The following is a 23575-nucleotide window of genomic DNA, read 5'->3' as shown; positions in this document are numbered from 1 at the left end:
TTTTGTGTAGGTTTGTCACAGAATGTCCTCCCCCTTGACTGGAATTCCAAAGAGCTCCTGTGTTTATAAACTTTCCATGCAAGCACTGTCATGTTGGGTGTGAAGAAGCCCAGTGGACATCATCGTTCTCAACTAAATTCTTAAATATCCTAAAAATAAGCACAGGCATTCAGTCAATGGAGAAAAAAATGTTACTACCGATAAAACTGGTATTAAGAGAATGAGGCTTAAGTTTGTGGCAACAACTGGTTTCTAACACTGTTCCCAGAGCTAGACTGCCATCCATCGGCACCGCTGGACAACTGTAAGCCTCTCCCATAGGACGTTCCTGAAATTCTCTCCTCATTCATCCTTGCCCAGGGAGGGGAGGATAACAGGGAGAGCAAGGCCGGGCTGTGATGGAAGGTGCTTCCACAAGGCAGGGAAATCAGAAGTGAGAAAGTGTTGCTCTTCCAACCGTCAGCAAAGCTGTAACCTAGAGCAATTCAATACTTTTAAGGGACCAAAAGTTCATATCCACAGTTTTTGGCAGTAAGGTCAAATGTTAGATGTGAGTTTTAGGCAGAAAATCAAATATCTCTGTTTCAGAGTCACGCTGACATAAGCATTTGTAGAACATGGTTCTTACAGGTTTTCCCTGAGAGAGAACAGATGACAAAACATGGAAAATGGACATGGTGGCCTTTCTTTTATAACTTACTCTATGGACACAACCATTAGATTACAGGTATTTTACTGTTTGGACTCATATAGTAACACCTAACCCTTGGTAACTGTTTGTTATTGTGTAATACCTGTTTGTTTTTGTTCAATTTGATCTCAAAGACAGCATGCTCATGAGAGGATGCATAATGCAGGTCCTGATAAAGTTTATTACTGCCAAGCCCCAATTGACCACTATTTTCTGTACTCATTAAACATTTTTTGAAGCCCTATGATAGACAGGAATTGTGCCCGAGACCAGGGCTATGAAGATGTACTTTGACCATGAGCTCCTTGAGGACTTAGAACACCTCAAGGTATTAAAGCTATGGCCTGTGCTTACATTTAAGTCACTTTTTAAAGAAGCCACTCAAAAGCCCTTGCTTCACTGATATTCGTGCCTAATCCAAACATTGTATTGTGATGTTCCTCATTGGTACCTAGAGTACATATGCAGGATGTCTTATAAATTAAATATTTCCTATTTGAAATAAGCAGAGACATAATTTGCTGAGTTGGTTTTAGTCAACAAGTAGGGAATGAATTTTATTCTTCTAAAATAATTACAGATCAGGTAATTAAACAATCCAGTGTCCCTAAAAAGGAAATTGATGCTCTTTTGTTCTACCTGAGTTAAAACCATGATGAATCACCTCAGTTCATGGGAATTGTAATAAATGACTACTAGCTAAAACAGACCCATAAGGTCAATGCTATGAACACACTGAGATTATATACAATTAATTAGTACTACAGTTTAGTTTAAAATTTCAAAACCTCAATACACACCTGTTTATTTCTTTTAGCACACAAAATTAATTTACTTGTAAAAGTAACATCTGTTTACAGAACTCGAATAAAAATTTAAAAATAAATAGCACTATTTTACAATTCTGATCTTACAGAGAAATAAAACTTTTTGGCACATAATGTTCTATCAAAATAGGAAGTTAAATCAGTTTGCTTTGCTTTTCATAACAGAAATAAGCATTCACACTATCAGCCTTGGAAAATCCCATGTGGTGACAAGAAAAACAGAATCATGTTTTTCTTGATTTTCAGAAAAATGGGATCTGGTGCCATCTAGTGAATGGTAATGATAATGCTACTGTGGATGCCAGCCATTAAGTTAGGTAACACTATAATTTTGGTTATATGCAATTCAACAGGTACACATGTGCTCAGGGCCTGAAAGTTACATGCAAAAATGTAGACAACTACTGTATGAGGAATAATGGATTTTTTTCCTGTAAATGTCATCCTACCTTTGAAAGAAAAAGAAATCAAGGTAAAAATTATTATTGAACACGAGGGATACTAAAGAGGAGACTTTAGAGGCCAATTAAGTAAATGAAATGTTCCGTGATTACTATAAGAGAGAGTCAGGTAGGCTCTCTGATTCTTACTCATGGAAGGCTGGTGGAAGGCAGTATTTATGGTAGGCCAGAATGAAGGACTTAAACTTTTCCTTACTATTTACATGAAGAGCTGGTTTATTTGAAGAGTATCTATACAGACTGCCAATAAAGTGGCACTTAGGAACTATAGTGACAATCAATGCTCACACTTACTTTCTTGGAGGCCAAAATTCCCAAATGGCTTTTCTGATTAGCAAACTAGAGTTAATTTTTGTTTGGTTGAGTTTACTGAGAGCATTTTTAGCAAGGGCTGGGCTACGGAACAAACACTCATAGAGAGGTAGACTTCCTGTAAAATTTTCATGGACTGGCATGTTATTATTATTTTGGTAGTAGCTTTTGAGAATATTACTTTCCTGTAAGGCCATGCTTGTGGCTGTTCTTCCATGATTTGTTTCTTAGCTGTCCCTCAAAAGGGCAGGGTCTTGTCTGTTCTGTTCATTACCAAATACCCAGAGAGGAATTATGTCTGACACATGTCTCAACAAATGTCAGCTAGTTAAGTGAATAAATCAATGAGTGAATGAATCTCATATAGTCCAATTGACTTATGGGAAAAAGGGAAAAGAGGAAAAAACAAAACACCCTCACAAAAGTGAGGACAATTATAGAAAGGAAGAAAGATAAGCAACAGGGATAGTCTTGATGACAACAAAATTGCCATCATTCAACAACTGACGATACCTGAAGGATTTTAAGTCAAAGTTAATATAAAAACAAAGTGTCTCTGGAAGACTCATTTACAAATAAGTTAATGAAACCGGCTACTACATCGAAATGTAATAGGAGTCCAGTGCTTTGTTGTTTCAAGGTGGAGAGGACTCTGCTGAGTACTCCAGGTGGAGGTCTAGAGTCCCATAGAGGGAGCGGAGCACACTGAGGACTTTTTCCTGAATGGCGTCTACTTGTTCAGAAGGACAGTAATCATCCAGACTTGACCTGGAACCGAAAAGAGAAGGAAAAAAAGCCCAACCACATAAATAGGATGAGATCACTGTGCAGTGAGGAAAAGCCTGTATGTGTTCATTTCAATATAAAATAGAAAGTATGCTAAATTTTGGAATAACAGCAGTTGAAAGGTACTGAATGTTTATTCATGGCAGGTACATGACACAAACTATGTTCTTCAATCTTCTCAGCCACACTAAGAAACAGGTACATTTACCTCCCTGTTAAAGGACTCTGAAACCGAGAGAGATTAGCATGCACAGGTCCCTTAGTCGGCAGCCAGTGAGTGCTACCGAAGGGGTTTGAGCCACAGGGCCCATCCTCAAAGGCCAGGTGCTTCCTCAGTGGACTGACTGCTGTTGCCCTGAAAGGGAGATGTTGCCAGGAACCCTGGGGCTTATTATTGTAGTGCTGGCATCTTTCTTTTTATGTGTACAATGGGGCTAGAACTTAGGAGGGGAGAGGTTTTCCAACGGATAGAAGGGATCTGCTTCTAAAAACAATTTAACTACACAAGTGCATAGGGCCATCCAAAAAGAAATGTGGGAATTTGCTGGTGTGGGGATTGATTTCCCACGTTGTAAGTATTGAGGAAAAGAGTCAAGTGGATGGGACAGGAATTGACATTTCGGGAGTCTTTCTAGAATCACCAAGGACAACTTGAACGGCCAGGCAACTATGATGTCACTGACACAGAGAGCTGGACTAAGATCTGAATGATGTGATCAGTGTCCCCTGGTTCTGAACTTGGTGAGGAAGCCATTTGGAAGGATGGATTGGGAAGAGTGATATAGAAACTTTTATAGACAGAAATGGGATTAGTTACTCAGGCTATCACACTTACCTTGCTATTGTTACAAGAGTAGGTTTTGGTAAACTTTTCAGTAAATAATATACAGACTGAATAAGATACTCAATTTCTTGTTCTGTGCTGACATGGTGAGGAAGTTCTGAATAATCACAGGTTAGACCAGCCTGATGAACCTAAATATAAGACAATTAAAAATTACACCATAAGGCTTTATTGTGTTTAGAAGATTCTTTATCCATTATTTGCCTTGCTGATAAATCTTTTAATATTTTTGTGAATTGGGATGACTTTTTCCTTAGTAATTTTTGTGTCACAGAAGTTACTTATTTTTTCAGGTTTGTAAGAACTGGCTTTTATTTGGGCCTGATGCCTTTTCCAGAAATAGTTCTTTACTCTTTAAATTTATTTTCTGATTATGGATTCATTCAGTTTCTGTATTTATATGAGTCTTTCTGACAATTCACATTTTCTAACATATTATCCATTTCACCTAGATTCTAAAAGCTGATATAAAGCTATACATTATATTCTCACCTTACCTTTTCTCCCAGTGTATTATTTTCTTTTTAAATAGATGCACTTAGTATTGCATTCAAAGCTTTAGGAGGATATAAGGGAGAGTCTTCCTATCTTATTTAACCTACTGTTCCTGGTTTCTTGTGCATCCTTTGTGTAAAAGCACATACTACTGATATCTATACATGCATTTTAAATATAAATGGCACCAAATTTAACATGCCTGAAAGCTGGAAGTGGCTCACAAGCTGGCATTTTGCAGCTTCTGCTTTAAAGTTCTGGAAAACTGGATCTCAAATATGTCACAGTTTTGCCTAGTGTACATGGGGAAAACACTAATCTGCTATTTTATTGGAGACTCTTGATTAACATCAAAGATTTAACTGGCAATGATCCGTCAATGTAGTAAAATGACACTATGCATGATCTTTTCTACTAAATTGATTAAAACATTCAGTGTCCTATCCCTGCATGCCATATTTGATTACATATCCTGACTGAGCCCATGACATCCCTTCTCTCAACAATGTATAAAACCCTCCCAACCATTACAAAACCCAGATGCAATGGAACAATGAAAGTAGATCTGCATAGAGTCACATGTATTAATATCACATGAGCGCAAGCATTTTTAACCCTAAGTGTCTTCTCTTTCATTCTTTATTTGATCCTCACCCAAGGAGTGAGAATATTTTTCTCATTGACTTTGAGAGAGAGTGGGCGGTAGGGAGAGGAGGAGGGGAAGAAAGAGAGCGGAGGGATAGGGAGAGAGAAACATCGATGTGACAGACACACATCAACTGTTTGCTTCCCACATGCTCCCTAACCGGGAGTTGGGGTTGGACCTGAAACCCAGGTATGTGCCCTTGACTGGAAATCGAACCTGTGACCCTTCGGTGCAAAGACCGATGCTCTAACATTGAGTTCTGGTGGTCAGGGCTTCTCTTTCATTCCTCGTAACTGCTATTAAAAAGGATGACGATGTATGGTGCTATCTGGATATTGGAAATAATGGGTGAACACTTTGTAAAGTGTATGATTGTCTCACCACTATGCTGTACACTTGATACCAATATAAAATAATACTGAATGAAAAAAAAAAAAAAAAGGTGAGCCTTAGATTAGCCACAATTTAAGCAAAATATTCTTTTGCTGGCATTTTTCTCATAAAGTTAGCATTAAATCAATATGTAAACTTCAGTGCAAATGATGTGGTTCGATTGTATTCAATGATTAAATAAAATATTAAGAAGCACCAGAAGTAAAAGGACAGAAGGCTGGGGGCTGAAAGGGGGTACGAGGGAGGTCTCAGCTCTGGCACAAAATCAGAGAACAGGCACATGAACTTCAGCTGGGAAAATTTATACGTCAAAGACTGCAGAATGATAACAAAAGAGATTATCATTAAAGGTATTGTCTTTTGCCACAGAATTCAAATCACTGCTGGCAAACACAGTTATATAGCTGATTCAGTTAAGAGGCAAGAACCAACTCACCAGAGTGCCTTCTTGAATCTTTCTGTTTGGTTTTTATAATCAGAAAATTTTACAATCAGGAAACAAAGGAGGGGAAAAAAATGAAATTGTATTCTTTCTTTTCTCTGGGAAGAAGAGATCTGACAGAAACAAAAACAAAACCCCACAAAAACGAAAATACAGCACTTTTTCCTTATAGATAAAATTGGGAAAAACATGTTATTCCTAGAAAGAAAAAAAAAAGCATGTATTTCTTTTTCACTACTTAAAAAATATTCATTCAAACTTCCCAAAAACATGAATAAAAGTGACCTACTTTAACAAAAAGCACACTTTTCTACCAAGAAATGCCTTTAGAAAGGGCCATTTTTTTTTACTTCAATATAAAATAATTTACCATTTCATAGTCTGGAACGTCCATCCGTTTTTTCAAACTCCGCACAAGTGGAATTAGTGATTCCATTCTGGAAAACAGCCACAGCTCAATTAAACATCACAGTACCTCAACCAAAATTACAGTAGCCAGTGATACATTACCCTTAAAACTCACCATCAACAATGATTCTTTTTAAAAAAATATATATATTTTATTGATTTTTCACAGAAAGGAAGAGAGAAGGACAGATAGCCAGAAACATCGATGAGAGAGAAACATCGATCAGCTGCATCCTGCACACCCAGCACTGGGGATGTGCCCACAACCGATTTACATGCCCTTGACTGGAATCGAACCTGGGACCCTTCAGTCTGCAAGCCGACACTCTATCCACTGAGCTAAACCTGTTTTGGCAACAATATGAATCTTGGGAAATGAAAGATAATGCTGTTCAAATGTCATCTTAAAAATGTTCCCTGCTGTTTTCTTACCTAAAAAGATTACAGATTGTGTTCAAGATTGAAAATTACCACTTGAAAAACTGAGCTTTTCCTTTTCTTTAAAAATGAAAGTTCTACTGTGACTATAAAAGTCACTTTGATCAGCAAGAAAAGTAAGTGTCTTTAGCACACAGTGTTGAAAAAAAGCTTGAACTGATGTTAAAGTGCTGGGTTAATATTTACTGATGTGATTATGTGTAAGTAATACATAACAAAGGAAGGTATAGCTCCCTCATCATTTAGCCAAATAATTCTTCTCCCCAGAGATAACTGCTTTCTAGTTTCATCCTTATTCTTCCAGAGACCTGTTGAATTATCTATACATATAAAAGCCTAAGCAAACATTCTGACCAGAATGACCAGTTGCTATAATGTGTACTGACCAATAGGGGGCAGACACTCAATGTAGTAGCTCAATGTAGTAGGGGCAGCTGCTGCACAATGACTAAAAGCACACCCTCTTACTATGTGATTTGGGATGACTTAACCTCTGCGCCTTAGTTTCCTCATCTATAAAATAGACATGATAATAATGAAGCCATAAGATTGTTATAAGCAATAAATAATGCAAAGAAAATCTTAGAATTAGGATTATATTGGGCACACAGAAAAAAAACTAGTAAATTTGTGTTGAAATTTAATACTAATTTTTAAAAGCAATTTAGTAAATTTAACAATCTATCTAGGACTGAAATATAGTAGAGTTGAAGAAAAAAATGTCTGAAGGTCTTACCCAGGGTTTGAAGCCCATTTCTGTACAGTTTCTTCATCATCACCATCACACAAATCAGCAAAAGTAGCTTCTAAGTCTTCTAATTGGTGAATTCGAGTATCAACGCAATCTACCAAATCTTCCTTTAAATGCATAGAAAAGCCAAGATTATGGTTGTTCTTTCAAAAACAAAGGAAGGAGGGTGGGGGAAGTGGAAGTGGGCAAAGGGGGGATAAACGAGAACAGAGACTTGATTTTGGGTAGTGAGTGTACAATGCAGTATGCTGATGTTGTTTTATTGGGCTGTACACTTGAAATTTGTATGGTTTTATTAACCAATGTCACTCCAATAAACTTAATTTAAAAATAATTTAAAAATACTCTCTTTTGTAAAACAAAACAAAATTTCAATTCATTAAAACATGATTTTCAAGTACAAGTCATAGACTTCCCAAACACACACACACACACACACACACACACTCACACAAAGATTTTGGACAGTTGAGAGCCCTCTAATAAGCTGTTAAGATATTATTAAATATGTGACAAACAGATCAAGTCCAAAAGAAATAAATGGAGGATACCTCTGTCAGGTTGGTGCCAGGCTTTTTAAATTGGTACAGCTCTTGTAAGATTTTGTATTCCTCCTAAACACACAAAAAAATCCATATATTAGAAAAAATTTAATTTTATCAATGATATGCTAAAGTGAAAAAATGGCTGTGATACAAGAACATCTTGCATAATAATTAAAAGCTCTATCTGGGAAAATCAGGCAAAATGTGTAATTCAGATTTCATTGTAAATATTATCATTTCTTCAGAGTTAACTCTGTCTGGGCATGACAAGGAGAGGTCTATGATTATTGAGATAAATCACAATGGCTTCTGATATGTATACAGAATAAGGATTGTAAAGTGCTGCAGCATCATTATAAATCAAAAGCTGAACTTAGAAAAAAGACAATTTATTTGAATCTCCCCAAAATAGATCTGGGACAACTTTCTGAACACTAAGGCAAGCAGATACACATGCCCATAAAATGCACCTTTGAATGCTCATTTGGACCATGAACTCACCAGTTTCTCAAATACATGATTCTATTTTAGATCAGTGCATACTGCTATTGTCTTATAATTTGCATTTAAGATCTGCTGAGGTATCCTAAGGATCACAGGACTCAAAGATTAGTTATAAAAAGTATATGTGTAATTAGGCACCTTACTCCTTACTGAAAAGTTTGTCATACAGAGTTTTACAGACATAGAATATCTCTGGGCTCGGTCAACCTGGCTCAGTGGTTGAGCATGGACATATGAACCAGGAGGTGACAGCTCGATTCCTGGTCAAAGCATATGCCTAGGTTGTGGGCTGGATCCCCAATGTGGAGTGTGCAGGAGGCAGCTGATCAATGATTCTCTCTCATCTTTGATGTTTCTCTCTCTCTCTCCCTCTTCCTCTCTGAAATCAATATATATATATATATATGTCTATATATATATAAAAGGCTAATATACCAAGTATCCAACCATCCAATAGGTTGGTATGATGCTCACTGACCACCAAGGGCTGCTGAAATGCTATGAAGCACACTGACCACCAGGTGCTGCGGAGCTGCAGTGACTTGGCAGCAGCGGTTCTCAGGTGATGCATCCCGAAACCAGAGAGGAGGGAGCGCATGATTCCACTTCAGCCACGAGTTATGTTGTTGCTGGGGCACTGCTGGCCCTGAATCTGTTTACTGCACACTTGGGTTTGTGTTCCACACCCTGTACAACAGCAACTTTGCAGAGTGCCCTCTCTCACTCTGGGACCCCTCAGGGAATGTTGAAGAGCCAGTTTTGGCCAATCCCTGCAGGCCAGGCTGAGGGACCCCCACCTGGAGGTACCTGCTCACTCCATAAATGCCTTTTGAGCCATGGTGCCATCCCAGGTGCAGATGGGCTGGAGAGGGACTGCGGGAGGTTGGCTCCAGAGCGTGTCTGGTTTATCTTGCCCAGTCCCACCCACCAGCCACCTTCTAATTAATTTTTTTTTCAATGTGTTAGAATCCGTGAATCCCATGAACCGTGTCACGTGTGTGTGTGTGTATAAAATCATCTCTGGGAAGATACCATAAAAAACTGGCCATAGTATTTGTTTCGAGGTAAGAATCTGAAGGACTGGGAATGTGTAAGGGACTGACTTTCTTTAATGTACACACTTTCTTCTATTATATCACTTTTTTTTTTTCAACCGCCCATGCATACATCACCCCAATTAATAGATGCAAAATAATAGATACTATTTAGAGCAGAGGACTATTTTTGTACGGCCTTCATGTTATGAATTGTATATATAATTACAAAAGATTTGAAAGAACAAGAAAGAATACGTGACAGAGGCCAATACAGTCATTACTATCTGGCTGTTTGCAGAAAGTTTGCTGCTCCCTGATCTATAGAAATGTCATGTAATTCTTAAGGTCTATGTTTTAAAAATGTTTACCTGAGTGAACATTTCTTTGAAGGGATTCTTGACTGAAAAAAAATCTAAGTCAATATCTAAAACAAATGCATCCCCTTTCTTCAAGATTTCCACAATTTCTCCAGAGCTGACCGTAGTCTGGCATTCCTGGCTCTCAGAAGAACAAGAACATGAAGGTTCCAGGCTGGTGCAGACCCTTCTCTGGGCCACCATGTCCTTTTCCAATCCTTCTGAACAAGAGGCACAGTTAGTAGAGGCAGTGTGTTCTGCGTCTTCCCGTGCTAGCTTTGGTTTCTTAGCAGAAGACACTGCATCGTTTTCCTCTTGATTGTTACAGAGTTTATATGGCTTTACCATAATTACATCCAATTGTAAAGGTTTTTGGTTCTCTAGCTGGTCTTCAGTTACATAAAGACCATCACTTAGGAAGTAGTGATCTGTACTTGTTACCCTGGATCAGAGGAAAAAAACTATTTTAAAGATGAATAGACAAATTAACTGATGCTTCATTTTATTTATCATTTCCATGGCATTGCACATCTAGAGGACATATTAGACAAAACCTGAGAGCTGCCTTTAATATTTGCACTTCTTATTCTCCTGTAGAAATAGCATTCCCCAAGTTTTTAACTGGGCACACAACTGCCCAGTCACATTGGACTAAGTTCTCACCTTGGTCTCCCCTTCCCACCAACTGGCATATGACACAGAAGTGACAAACCCACCTTGGACTATGAGGACAAAGGCAACATTATAGAGATTATGTGGCAAACAGACAGAAGGAACTGGGGTTACCCAAACTATAGAACTGTCATCTGGGCCCTGGACTGTATACGGTAAACGAACATGAGAACGGAAAATGCTGCTGTTCAAGGCAGTGCCTTGGCTTTCTCTCACACCAGTTAAAACTTTATCCCCCACCCCTCCAAAAAGAAAATCACTCAAGAGAAAAATTATACATCTGGAAACAATCTCTCATAATGGAAGCTCCCTCTGATGTATTTCAAAGCTTTGTTAAACTTGATATAATCATATAAAATTTTAATAAAAACAGCAACTTAAAATACATCTTGTACATGTGCAGAACGTATTTCACAAGTTGCAGATTTCTGATTTTAGACACATTGGCAGGATTTTAGCTTTTCAACTATATTATGCCTTGTTTAGTGTTATGAACAGTGAATGCAGGCTCTATCCAACTAAAATAATGGTTAATAGTTATTCCCATCCATTCCACTCCAACATATACATCCTTAAATTGAAAAAGACATAATTGTCCCAAAAAAGATTAATGATGCAATAAAACTAATGCCCAGGCTTATTAAAAACTGTATCATCCTAAAAAAGACAAAGGCTTAACCTAACTCTGTATTCTTCTTTAATAATGGATATTTTACTTTGTTAGTATCAGTACAAACATACACATTTCAGACTGCATACCTATATGTATGGGAGTTTCTTTCATAAATTTTTACTTGTAGGATTAAGTTCATGAGATAATAAAAATCTTCCTAATATTGTTATTACACTGAGTTTCAAATGTCTATTTCAGATTGCTCAAAATTATTTGATTTTGCAGAAATCCATTATAGGTTACAGCAGGCCTACTCACTGAAGTATCAATAAAAATCCTATCACTCCTTCACATATGCTGGTATTATGTATAATATTCATTATATAAGAAACCCTATTTACTTAGTGTTATATCCTCAATAAATACAATTTCATATATACAAAAATTAAGTTATTTGTTTAATTGATAATAATATATAACAAAAGTGAATCATATTATGAAGGTAGGCCAGAAGTAAAAACTATCATTTTTAATGAGAAAGACTATTTCATTTTCAATGTATGACCCTTCAATCCCACTAACCTTCAGGTTATAGAAAGTAGTCCCACTACTTAAAACATTCATCTCATCACAAGAGAATTAAGAAGATCCACAAAACATTGGTTACATAGCTTTACAACAAAAACAGTTGCACATGTAAACTGCCAGAATATTCTGTAGTTTAATTTAGGTTATCTAAAGCTGGTCATGTTAATAAAATTAAAACACCAAATCTCGTTTTTAAGCATTTGATTAAAAAAAAGTGAGCCCAGTTGGTGTCCTTAAGCACCGACCTCTGAACCAGGTCATGGTTCTATTCTTGGTCAGGGCACATGCCCAGGTTGCAGGCTCGATTCCCAGTAGGGGGTGTGCAGGAGGCAGCCGATCAATGATTCTCTCTCATCATTGATGCTTCTATTTCTCTTTCCCTCTCCCTTCCTCTCTGAAATAAGATAAATAAATAAAAGATGAGATAATTCTGCTTTTTCACTACTAATTGCTCTATTCAGCAGATCATAGTTATACTATTGAATAGAATAAAATAGTACTTCAATGAGTTAATGGAGTTAGTCAACAATGGAGCTAAAATTCAAGATGATGATTATATTATTCAAAAACAAACTTGGCACCCTGGCTTGGTGACTCAGTTGGCTGGAGTATTGTCCCATATACCAAAAGGTTGAAGGTTCGATCCCAGTATTCCCAGTTGGGGCCTGTGAGAGGCAATTGATAGATGTTTCTCTCTTACATCAATGTTTCTCTTTCTCTCTCTCCCTTCTTATTTTTTCTAAAAAATCAATAAAAAACAAACAAACCACCAAACATATCCTCGGGTGAGGACTGGAAAAAAAACCACAACAAAAATCTTGACCAGTAGCAAAATATAAATGGTATATGAATAAGGTCAAGAGACTTGAAAACCTGTTCCTGGTGTTTGAGAACTCTTTTTGGAAGAGCTGAGGCTTAATCTGACTTAATCTATGTGTTGAGATACAGGGATCCAACATAAGATAGAAGCATTCAACCTTTCATACTCATATATATGAGGAAATTACCTGATGGTAGTGGTAGAAGTGTCTTTGCCTACTAAAAAGTGATGTGTACCCTCTCTGATTTGCTGAGCCCAGGTGGGATGAAGCCATACTACATTGGAAAAATGGCCAGCATAAACTGCAGGCATAATCCAGTTCTCAATACTTAATTCTCTGGAAAAGAAACAGAGAGGGAGAATGAAAACTGTTAGTGAGTGATTTTTTCCCAAATTTCATTCACAATAATATTTTAAGATAGCAGGTCTCAAAGCATGGTCTCAGGTACTCTTGGGAGGTTACTGAGACTTTTCTTGTGACCACTAATTAAAAACAGTTTTCCTAAAACACTAAGGCATTATTTCGTTTTTTCGTGGTATTGACATTTGCACAGGTGGTGCAAAGCAATGGTGGGTTGATGTCCTAAGATTAATCAAGGTAATAGAACCAAACTCTACTAGTAATCACCGTATTCCTCACTACCACACACTAACGCTCTCCTCATCCCACCAGAGTCAGTTTCAGGTAAGAATGTCCTTCATGATTAAAACTTGATCTTGAGTAATACATTTTACAATGTGAGTTATAGTTATTTTTATATCACAAAATGAGAAGTGCATTGAAAGTACTTTCTTTACATACTTTGAAGTAAATGGTTCTCTCAAGAAAAGCACTTGTGATTCAATTGCAGGCTAAAGACCAAACTGATTAATAAACCATGGTTATTCAGACTTGAGCCTGAATTGTTGGATTCTAGTCTAGCTAAGCTTTAGGAAATTAACACTTATCAAGTGTCGGTATAATATTAAAGAATATTCACAATGATCTGAAAAGGCTATGAAAATTATCTTCCTGAATCTTTTTCATATACTTCCACCAAAACAACATATGGGCAACAGAGTGGATGCAGAAGCAGATCTGAGAATCCATCTGTTTTCCCTAAAGGCAAAGATAAAGGAGATTTATAAAAGTTTAAGTAGTATTACTCTTCTTACTAGATTTTTTTTCTGCTTTAGAAAATAATTGTTTTTCCATAAAATTATTGATGCTAACATATAGAAGTTTATTGTTATTTTGAAATTAATATAATATATATCTCAGTTTTAATTTCAAATATAGTAAATATCAATAGATATAACCACATTAAAGAAAAAACTCAATGACTTTTAAGGGTATACAGGAATCCTGATTCTAAAATGTTTAAGAACCATTATTTTATGATTAACTGTACAGTCTGCATACCTGCTTCATAATTCTTTTCAATTTTTAAGACATAGAACCTCTAAATATAAAAGAGTAAGGACAATGGAAGAGTTAGCATGTTTCTTTATAAACTAGTGCTCTGAATTGGGGTTTTGGAAAAAGTAAAATGTAGTAGGGTAAAATTAAATCACATAAGTATCTATCTTTTAATTATATAAATCAGAAAAATTACTGCTATGTAACTTTTTATATTGTACAAATAGGCTACATTTTAACAAATATGTACTTAGAGGCAGTGACAGAATTTCAGGAAATTTTCTTACAGAAGAGAAACTAATAAGTAACTATTTGGAGATACATTAGGTATGATCCTTCATGAAGAATAGAGTACAAATCACCAATTTCACTTCCATCTCAGTGATTCTACTGTATATAACTGAAGGATTTGTGACCTGAGAATAACTCAGTATCGAAAGACAAGATATACAAATTAAACTATTACACATTTTCTTGTGCCTCAGTTTTAAAGTGGAGAGAAAGGGAGAACTGGTTCAAATATTTACCAAGTGTCTTTTATTTCAAAAATTCTGTTATTTTAAAGCAGGGTTTGGCACACATTGGCTGAGCCACCTGTCTTTGTAAATAAAGTTTTACTAGAACAAAAGAACAGCCACTTGTTTACACACTGTCTAGAGCTGCTTTCACACTAGAAGGGCAGAGATAAGCAGTTGCAACAGAGACCATATGGCCAGCAAACCTAAAATATGTACTACCTGGCTCTTTAAGAAAAAGTCTGTCAACATTAGCTCTAAATAAAACATAAAAGGCAAACAAAACAAACTCATGAGTTTAACAAAGTCTATTTCCCTTAATTGCTTGTGATCTACTGCAAAGTGTATTTCAAGCACATAAACAATCATTAACAAAACCATATATTACCCAAAAAGAGTTTCCTTATCAAACACGGTGTCAGCTGGCATATTCACAGGAATAAGGAGGTCTGGATGTGAATCAAAATGCACAAAACTTATATTACTGTCAGGAAGATGTTTTGAGCCAATGGCTCGGTATATGAACGGCAGAACCTGTAGAAGACACATGCACACATTCAGAATTGGCACTGAAATCAGAAGCATACAGTCAACTGCAGACTGAAAAAGGTTAAATGTAATTGCACATAACCTGAAGCACACCAAGTTGCTAGCAAGCAGGAAAATATATGTCGGGAAAGGTGCTCATTGTAGATGATTTAGATAATGATCTCAAGCTTTATTTTTTCCCCAGAACTTCCAACTTGCACCTTTGAAGACTCTAATGGGCATCTCTGCTGTCATCTTGCCACCACAACAAACTTAACAGACAATGTGAATAACAAAGGACGGAGGCTCAGAAAACACTTGCTAGTTCATACATGTTCTAGCACTAAAGATGTGTTCACGCTACTCTGAGTCTTAGGGTCCTTTCCATACTTTAGGAAGATGCAGTCTCTAGGGCTTTGTCCTACAGTCTGTATATTTCTAGCTTTAAAGCTGAATTTGATTAAGCAAAGAAAAAAACCCTCATAGCCAGTGACAACTGTATGGTGGTCACTGGAGGGAAAAGGAAGCTAGAAGAGGGTAAAGGTGGGATAAAGGAACACACAATACAATATAAGATGATGTAGAACTGTACACCTGAAATCTATATAATTTTATTAACCAACTAGAGGACAGGTGCACGAAATTTGTGCAAAGGAGGGGGGGGTCCCTCAGCCCAGCCTGCACCCTCTCCAACCTGGGACCCCTCAGGGGATGCCCAACTGCCAGTTTAAACCAATAGTCAGACATCCCTCTTGCAATCTGGTCTGCTGGCTCCTAACTGCTCACCTGCCTGCCTGACCGCCCCTAACTGCCTCTGCCCTGGCTTTGTCCAGAAGGACCACTGGAAGATGTTTGGTCCACCTGGCCTAATTAACATATTACCATTTTATTAGTATAGATATCACTGCAATAAGTTGACTTAAGAACTCCCACAATGAGTTATCAAAAAGAGAAAGAGAGAGACAGAGCAAGAGAGAAAGAGACACTGAATTTGAAAGCACTGCCTAACCCACACTTGCTCTTTCTCTCAGGTCCACACTATGTGTCCAGGTCATGAGGAGCCAAACTTCCTCTCAACTTCCTCCACCCATAAATCCGGATCACCCTTTTCCTCTTTCATATCCAGAGAATTCTGTTTATTAATGCTACTTAAAAAAAAAAAAATAGTCTCAGATCATGGACCTCTTCGGTAGCTTCTAGAAATCGGCATTCAGGCACTGTTTCAGCAAGTCTTAATATATGGAAACGATCTTAATATTTAGAAACGCGGGACACCGTGCTAAATGTAGTGCACACTGTGCACACAACACTACTAAGGGCTCTAACGATGCTACGTGACCGTCCCGGTTTCACAGATGACAGTGCGCAGCCGCCCACCCACACCGCAGGGCTGTGACAGCAGGAAACCCGCGTTAAGATGCAGGTCATGGTAAGGATTCCGGGCTCTGCGGCCTGACTGCCCGGGGATCGAATCCCGACACCACCACCCGTTGAACTGTGGGGCTTGGGGGCAAACCGTGCGAGTTAAATGAGTTGCCCCACAAACGCCAGCGCCTCCTCCTCCAAGGCAGTCCTGGGTTCTCCCCGCCGCAATGCCACCCGCGCATCCACACGTTCCGGTTCCAGGCCTCCCAGGCCCAGGCTCCGCCGCACGCGCGCACCTCCTGGTGGTCCTCCACCACCCACACCGGCAGCTCGGGGTAGCGCCGCACGCGAGGGCCTCCTCCCGCCGAGTCGCTCATTTCTCCGCGCTCGGCGGCGTCCCGGGCGCCCCACGACCTGCAGGAGCCTGAGTGTCGGCCCCACCGCCCTCCCCGCGCGAACTGGCACGCTCACCCGGTTGCGGTTCCGGATTGGAGGACGCACAGAGCAGGGGGCGGGCGCCGGAGGGCCCAACGAGGACGATTGGCTTAGCTGTCCGTCGCTTTGGTGGACGCGCCAATCACGGGGCACGAGGCGCCGCTGCGGCGGGTCCCGCCGCGTCCCGCCCGAGGTCCTGCTTTTTTTTTTTTTTTTTCCTTCTTCTCTGGTTTGCTTTTTAATTCCCTCCGTTTCCTGTTCCGGAGGCGCTGGCGGCGCCACGGGCTCGGCGGCTGCAGGGGAAGCCTGGGCTGGCTTTGCACGGGCGGCGGCCTCGCGGCCCGGGAGCCTTTTTCGTAGGTAAAAGGACCACCTTGCGGGGGTTCGAGGAGGGAGCATTGAGACGAGCGTCTGGATTTTAACGGGGCTGAGGGCCTGGGCTGCGGCCAGACGCGCCTGGAGGTTAAGCTCAGCAGCCCTTCTTCAGCTCTGCAGCGGAGGGCAAGGAGGCGACCCTAGGCCCTGATCCCCTAAATACAGAGGCGTGACAAATGAGGTCTTTCTTTCATTGGAGGGGCTCGTGCGCTGGTCCAGGCCTGGGGCCGTCCGCGTGTCGCCTGGGAGGTAGACCGTGAGCCCATCCTTGCGGGGTTGGGGTTCACAGGCTGGCGGGAGATGCAAACAGGGAAACATGCAATTCAGCCCGAGGAAGGTGATGGGCCTGCGGATTCATCCCGGGGACGTCTTCATAAAAGTGTAGTCACATTTTGCAACTGTTGCTACATAGACCGATACTCCTGGACGTGCTAACTTTTCAAAACAACTCTCTCCACTTTCTCTACTTCCTAACTCCAACCTAGGAGTAGGCAGACGCAAAAAATGATTACTTTTCCATTTCCTGTAGATTCCTTGACTTTTGAATTTAAGTTTGCATCCATAACACACTCTGACTGTACCTTTAATAGGTCAGTTTCATAGTCAGTGTTTTCAGACGCTCGCTCTCTAGGAGCTTCCTGGAGGATCCAATAGTGAGTGTGCAGCTGTAGCACAGTGAATGAGCGGGTTAGTGATTCTGACTGTTGCCCGTTTCTAGGCCCAGTGTGTTCCTTTGTGTTCCCCTAGGCCCAGTGCATAGATCTCTTTTCTTGTGTTTATTGCATTGCATTATTTTTATTTAAAAATGTATTTATATGTGGGTTCTGAGCTCCTTGAGGATTGCAGGCTGTGTGTCTTACTCATCTTTGTGTTCATCACACAACCTAAGACAGTGCCCCACATGTATGGGCTCTTTACATGTATGAATCAGTGGGAAGGTCTTTTTGTCTGGTTTTGATAATGCAGGTCTGTTGTGACTCTATGTGAAAGGGACATGTACAGAAGCAACATAGGAACATAATACTATTGGTGAGACAGTAAACATTTATTCTTTACTTACTGTGTGCAGGATGCTCTCTGCCAGGGGCTGTGAAGGATTCAGAAATGGCCTTGAATCAACCCATGTCATCGAAGAGTTCATAATCTAGTGGAGAAGTTAGACGTGTGCACACATGACTATGCTATAAGGCAGTCTCCGGTAAGTGCTAAAAAAGAAGTAAGTACAGACTAAGAGGGAAGTCTGCAGGGAATCAGATGACTTCTTAAAGGGAACCAGGGAAGGCTTCACGGAAGAGGTGGCATTTGACATAGGTAGGTGGGCATAATTCAGTGAGCAAATTCTTAGGGGTGTAGATTTCAGAAGAGCAACAGCAAAGAATAATCTGGGTGATATGATAGTATTTGGCGTGTTAGGCAACTGGGAAAATCTGGCATGATAGGTGCTTTGTGGGGAAGAAAACGGAGGTTAAACCTGGAAGGAGTTGGGCTCAGATTGTGAAGGGCCTTAAATAATAAGCATGGAGTTTGAATTTGATTCTGTTGGCGGTGAGAAGCCCGTGGAGGCAAGGTCACCCGTCTAGGCCTTCGATTTATCTTGAATAAATCGTTATTCAGATGTTATTTGGTGCCTGCTCTTTATCAGTCCCAGGGATTGATATAGCTAAACACCTGAAACTGTTTTCACGAGCTGTTTGAAAATCTACCGTAAGCTCATTGGTAAAAGTTTAGTTAGACTTTAGGGAGGTGTTTCCACATTGAAACTTTTTTGCATTTAATATTTATTTGAGATTTTTAAACATTTTTTTTTTGAAGTTTGAGGATTTGGAAAATTATTCATATTCATACCATTCTTCTATGGGAAGAGTGGAGAATGAAAATCAAGGATAACTATCATCGCTACAAGATTATAGTTATGTTTGAATTTGAACGCTGGTCTCACTCTAGTGAAGGATACTAGAGTATAGAGGCGGGGAGGAGAAATAGTTATTCTCCCCCAATCTTTTAACAAATTAGAGCTGGAATATGCCCAAGTTTTCAGTCTTTTTAGCTACCGTATTTTCCGGCGTATAAGACGACCCCCTAATTTTACAGTTAAAACATAGGTTTGAGCCTATATTCGCTGTATAAGACTACCCCCCACTTCAAAGAAAAGACTTACTTTGCTGTCAAGATCTGCAGGTAATTTTTGTGCAATTTTGGTCTTTTGCCCCCGATTTTTGGTTGACTTTTTTTTGTTTCAAAAGTCGTCTTATACGCCGGAAAATATACTGATTGTTTTGAGTCAGCAAGACAAGTGTTAAAGACATCTTAAAAGTTAATTGTAAACTTTAATTCGGTTCAACATCCTCTTCATTTGGTTCGTATGCTAAATGCATTGGAAAGTTCAAAATTAGTGTTACAATAATTGCAGAAATATTTTCTAGTATTATCAGTTTAGGAAACATTTTTATGTCTCTTCTATGCTTTCTGTCCTGTAGAGCTCATAGTCTCTGTGGAAGATGTGACATTGACCCAGGCAGCACCTCATGATGCAAGGCAATACGTGGTGAGTGGTGTGATGAGATCGGCAGTCTTTTTGGGAGAACAGAGAGAAGAGCAAGCACTGTGCTGAGTCACAGACCGTGGGAGAATTTAGGTGTGTGACCTGAGGAGAAAATGTGTTCCTTTGGACCACATACATGGCTAGGAACTCAGCCCACAGCCATTCATGAGACAAACCAGAGCCCTGCAAGTGATGGAACTCAAAATCCTCAGGTGCAGGCAGACATTAGAGAAGGAATTCGGCAATTGGTTGGTGGATTGTAATTCTTGTAGGACAAGCTAAGAAGCCCAGAGTGTGTGAGAGCAGGAAACCTAACAGGCCTGCAGGTGGTGATAGTATTGTTAGAAGGTCCTGCCAGGGTTTAATTGTAGCAGCCAGGCCAGAGATGATGGTGTGAAGTGGATGGACTCAAGTATTTACAAACCAAAAATGATAGGAATTTTAAAATACTTAGTTCAAAGTGGTAAAGAAGGCAAAATTGTTAGATAGTTTTCTGGTGTATGACTTTAGGACCAATATGTGTCTGGTATTTTCACCGTAAAGCATTTATTTCTGTGGGGGACTAATTGGTTGTAAGGCAATTTTGCCGTAAAAATGATAATAACATATGAAAGAGGGGCATAATGAAACATGATAAAATTTAGATAATGATCTCAATCTTTATTTTCCCCCCCAGAACTTCCAGCTTCCAATGATAATAACGTTTGAAAGAGGGGCATAATGACACATGTAAAATGAATAACAAAATGAAAAAGACTTATTGTGAATGCATTTAAAATGTGTATAGATTCATGGAAATATACAAATAACTGATTTGGTTTTCGGATTGTACTTAGGCATTTGTCTTCATTCTTTGGGACATGCGGGTTCCACTCTGCCCTCGGAGAGAGCCCTCAGCCCCACTTTCTCCTCTCATTGTAGTGTGTTTCAAAATAAGAAACAAAGCATGGGGCAGATCATTGGCATCTGGAAGAAACGCTAGCCATTTTAAGACCATCACCATGAAGTGTTGTGTATTTGTTTCAAATCCTCTTGTTCATGGCCTTTTATTATAGAGTTGTTTTGATCTAAAGATGACTTTGCTTACGTTGAAGACGCTGTGCTGTGATGGTATTAAAATCTGTTGTCAATAAGCATTTAGCTATTGATGGGCACTGCTGGGGACTTAACAATAGGAGCATATGAAGGAGTGACAATCACACAGGGTTGAACCCATATTTCTCATGGACTGAAGACAAGTGCTTGGTTAGGTACAACCTACAAAGTTAAAATAGCTCTCGATGTTCTCGAGACACTTGCCCCAGCTGTGGCCAGGTTTGTGTGACCTACTCTCGACCGGCAGTGATGTTAAGTTGTGCAGCGGTCCCAGGAAGAGAAGGGCCGACTCTTCCTGCCCTCGTGAGGGCACTCCTCAGAGACAGTGGTGCAAACTGTGTGTAACAGTCCCTGGAGTAGTAAATAACCTTTGGAGCAGTCACCTTGCCTGCCAACACAGGTTCCGTCACCTGCTAGCTACATGCACCAGCAGCAAGGGATGTAAGCTTGATACCCAGCTCTTAGTAGGAAGGACCGACTCGCTAGAGAACCAACTTGTAGAAAGTACGCTGGCTTTGGACTACGTGTTATCATTTCTATGGAGAAATTGCCTTGAGGCCGTAGAATTGTGCAGTGAAAATGTTTGTGGCAAAGATGTCTATGGCAAAGATGATAAAGGTGAAAGTACCTAGAACCTGAATGGTGTCTGATGAGGTAGGAAGTGCATAAAGACCTGTGGTGGTGTCTTGGAGGGGAAGATCTTGAATAGGTACCTTTCAGGACGTGTTGCGTTGGATTTGCAGAGTCTCTGCTGAGTGGGAAAGAAGGTAAAGACAGGAAGATGCTGGTACAGATATAGAACACGTGGGGTGTGCTGACAGGATGACATGGTGAGGTCAAGGTTTTGGGGGAACTGAAGCAAGGACGTGGTAACACATGGTTGACTAGTGGGATGTTGAATTCGTAATTTGGACGTGGAGTGGCTTTCGGGAGTGACACGGTCCAGGGAGTGACCATGGCAATAGCTTTGGAGGCTGGGACAGCGGAAGAGAAGTTTCCTAGCCACGAGGAGTGTCAGAGCGAGGTGGGTGGAATATTCCAGTGGTCTGAGGGGTCGGTCAGTTGCCCTTGAAGCTATTCAGGCATTTGTGCAATCCTGTTTCTATAGTGAGATTTTTTTTCTTTTCTCTTTTTCTTTCCTCCAACAAGTCATAGAATGTCGTTCCACCCAGGACGGGGGTGTCCCCGAGGGCGAGGAGGACATGGAGCCAGACCCTCAGCACCAGCCTTCAGGCCTCAGAACTTAAGGCTGCTTCACCCGCAGCAGCCCCCTGCGCAATATCAATACGAGCCGCCAAGTGCTCCCTCCACCAGCTTCTCAAACTCTCCAGCCCCCAATTTTATGCCTCCGAGACCTGATTTTGTACCCTTCCCTCCGCCCATGCCTCCGTCATCACAAGGCCCTCTTCCCCCCTGCCCCGTCCGGCCCCCCTTCCCCAACCACCAGATGAGGCCCCCCTTCCCGGTACCTCCCTGCTTTCCCCCCATGCCGCCTCCGATGCCCTGTCCTAACAACCCCCCAGTCCCCGGAGCACCTCCTGGGCAGGGCACGTACCCCTACATGATGCCCCCTCCTTCCATGCCCCACCCCCCACCCCCTCCGGTCATGCCCCAGCAGGTCAATTATCAGTACCCTCCTGGGTACTCGCAGCACCACAATTACCCGCCTCCCAATTTTAACAGCTTCCAGAACAGCCCCAGCTCTTTCCCGCCCAATGCCAATAACAACGGCAGCCCCCATTTTAGGCATCTCCCCCCATACCCGCTCCCGAAGGCTCCCAGTGAGAGAAGGTCCCCGGACAGGCTCAAGCACTATGACGATCACAGGCACAGGGACCACAGCCACGGGCGAGGGGAGAGGCACCGCTCGCTGGACCGGCGGGAGCGCGGCCGGAGTCCCGACAGGAGAAGAGCTGACAGTCGCTACAGATCCGAGTACGACCGCGGGAGGACGCCGTCTCGCCACCGGAGCTACGAGCGGAGCAGGTAGCACGCGTGTTTTTTTTAACGAACCGAAGAGGCCCATACAGAGGCCGCTTCTGCTTATGGGCAAACCAAACCAAAAGGGTCCTGCAGCGCATTTCAATGTATAAAAGAAAATAAAGCGTGTGCGGGGCTTTTTTAAAGAGGAAGGAACACCTGACAAGTAAAGAAATTGATGTCAGAAAAAGCCACTTTCGAAAAGCATTCCAAAATTATTAATGTAAGATTTCCTCTCGGTGGATGTAAGCTGATTACTCTGCATAATGCAGTTGACATTTTAATGACGATCCAACGAAAAATCATATTTTTTTGCATTATGTTTAATTGTGTTCAACATGAGCATCATCTCAGATTACAGTCCTTGCATCCTTTCGGAATTGATGATCTGCCCATATTATCAATTAAAGAATTAAACTAGTTAACGAGCAGAACTTGCTTTCTGATTTTTAGGAAAAGTGGAAGTTTATTGTACATTGCTGCCTTCTTGATCTGTTTCTTTATAAAACGAGCTTATATTATTTATACATTATCAAAGTTACAGTTTTCAGAATAGCTGTAACCCACTTTTGTTGCACTAAAACAAATTCATACGGAAGAAAATTATATTTTAAAAAATACTGTTCCATTCCAGGTTACATTTCTTTTTTCCAAAAGACCAAATACCTGTATATATAAGAGAATAAGGTTTTCAGCAGGTGTACTGAAACCA

The 23575-nt window shown here is 40.4% G+C and overlaps 2 protein-coding genes across 10 annotated transcripts in view; one reads left to right on the top strand and one right to left on the bottom strand.

The window, feature by feature from the left end:
* Positions 1-1217: 1217 nt before the first annotated feature.
* On the bottom strand, positions 1218-16912 carry CUNH5orf22 (chromosome unknown C5orf22 homolog). 3 transcript variants are annotated; one of them, XM_036410120.2, is made up of 9 exons: positions 16733-16911; positions 14932-15077; positions 12817-12966; positions 9949-10378; positions 8046-8108; positions 7480-7601; positions 6268-6334; positions 3913-4052; positions 1218-3059 (listed from the first exon to the last, which is right to left on the bottom strand). In XM_036410120.2, exons 1-9 carry the CDS (start codon positions 16811-16813, stop codon positions 2927-2929), a joined length of 1332 nt encoding a protein of 443 aa, XP_036266013.1. In that variant the 5' UTR covers positions 16814-16911; the 3' UTR covers positions 1218-2926. The 3 variants fall into 3 exon arrangements, with proteins under 3 accessions (XP_036266013.1, XP_036266014.1, XP_036266015.1); XM_036410121.2 differs by lacking the exon at positions 8046-8108 and having other exon boundaries at positions 16733-16912; XM_036410122.2 differs by lacking the exon at positions 14932-15077 and having other exon boundaries at positions 16733-16881.
* Positions 16913-17095: 183 nt separating this feature from the next.
* The window catches only part of DROSHA (drosha ribonuclease III), a 102494-nt gene continuing 96014 nt past the window's right edge, over positions 17096-23575 (top strand). For 5 of the 7 annotated variants that reach the window (XM_036409637.2, XM_036409635.2, XM_036409636.2 and 2 more), the window contains exons 1-4: positions 17096-17231; positions 18316-18444; positions 19724-19791; positions 22033-22869. In XM_036409637.2, the coding sequence (XP_036265530.1) occupies positions 19772-19791; positions 22033-22869 (857 nt within the window). In that variant the 5' untranslated portion in view covers positions 17096-17231; positions 18316-18444; positions 19724-19771. The remainder of the gene's footprint in view (positions 17232-18315; positions 18445-19723; positions 19792-22032; positions 22870-23575) is intronic. The other 2 variants (XM_045571113.1, XM_036409634.2) reach the window with 2 other exon arrangements.

Source organism: Pipistrellus kuhlii, unplaced genomic scaffold (assembly GCF_014108245.1).
Source record: "Pipistrellus kuhlii isolate mPipKuh1 unplaced genomic scaffold, mPipKuh1.p scaffold_m20_p_4, whole genome shotgun sequence".
In the NCBI taxonomy this organism is placed as follows: Eukaryota; Metazoa; Chordata; class Mammalia; order Chiroptera; family Vespertilionidae; genus Pipistrellus; species Pipistrellus kuhlii.
The sequence above is the reverse complement of the archived record's forward strand: the minus strand, read 5'-3'. Positions and strand labels throughout refer to the sequence as shown.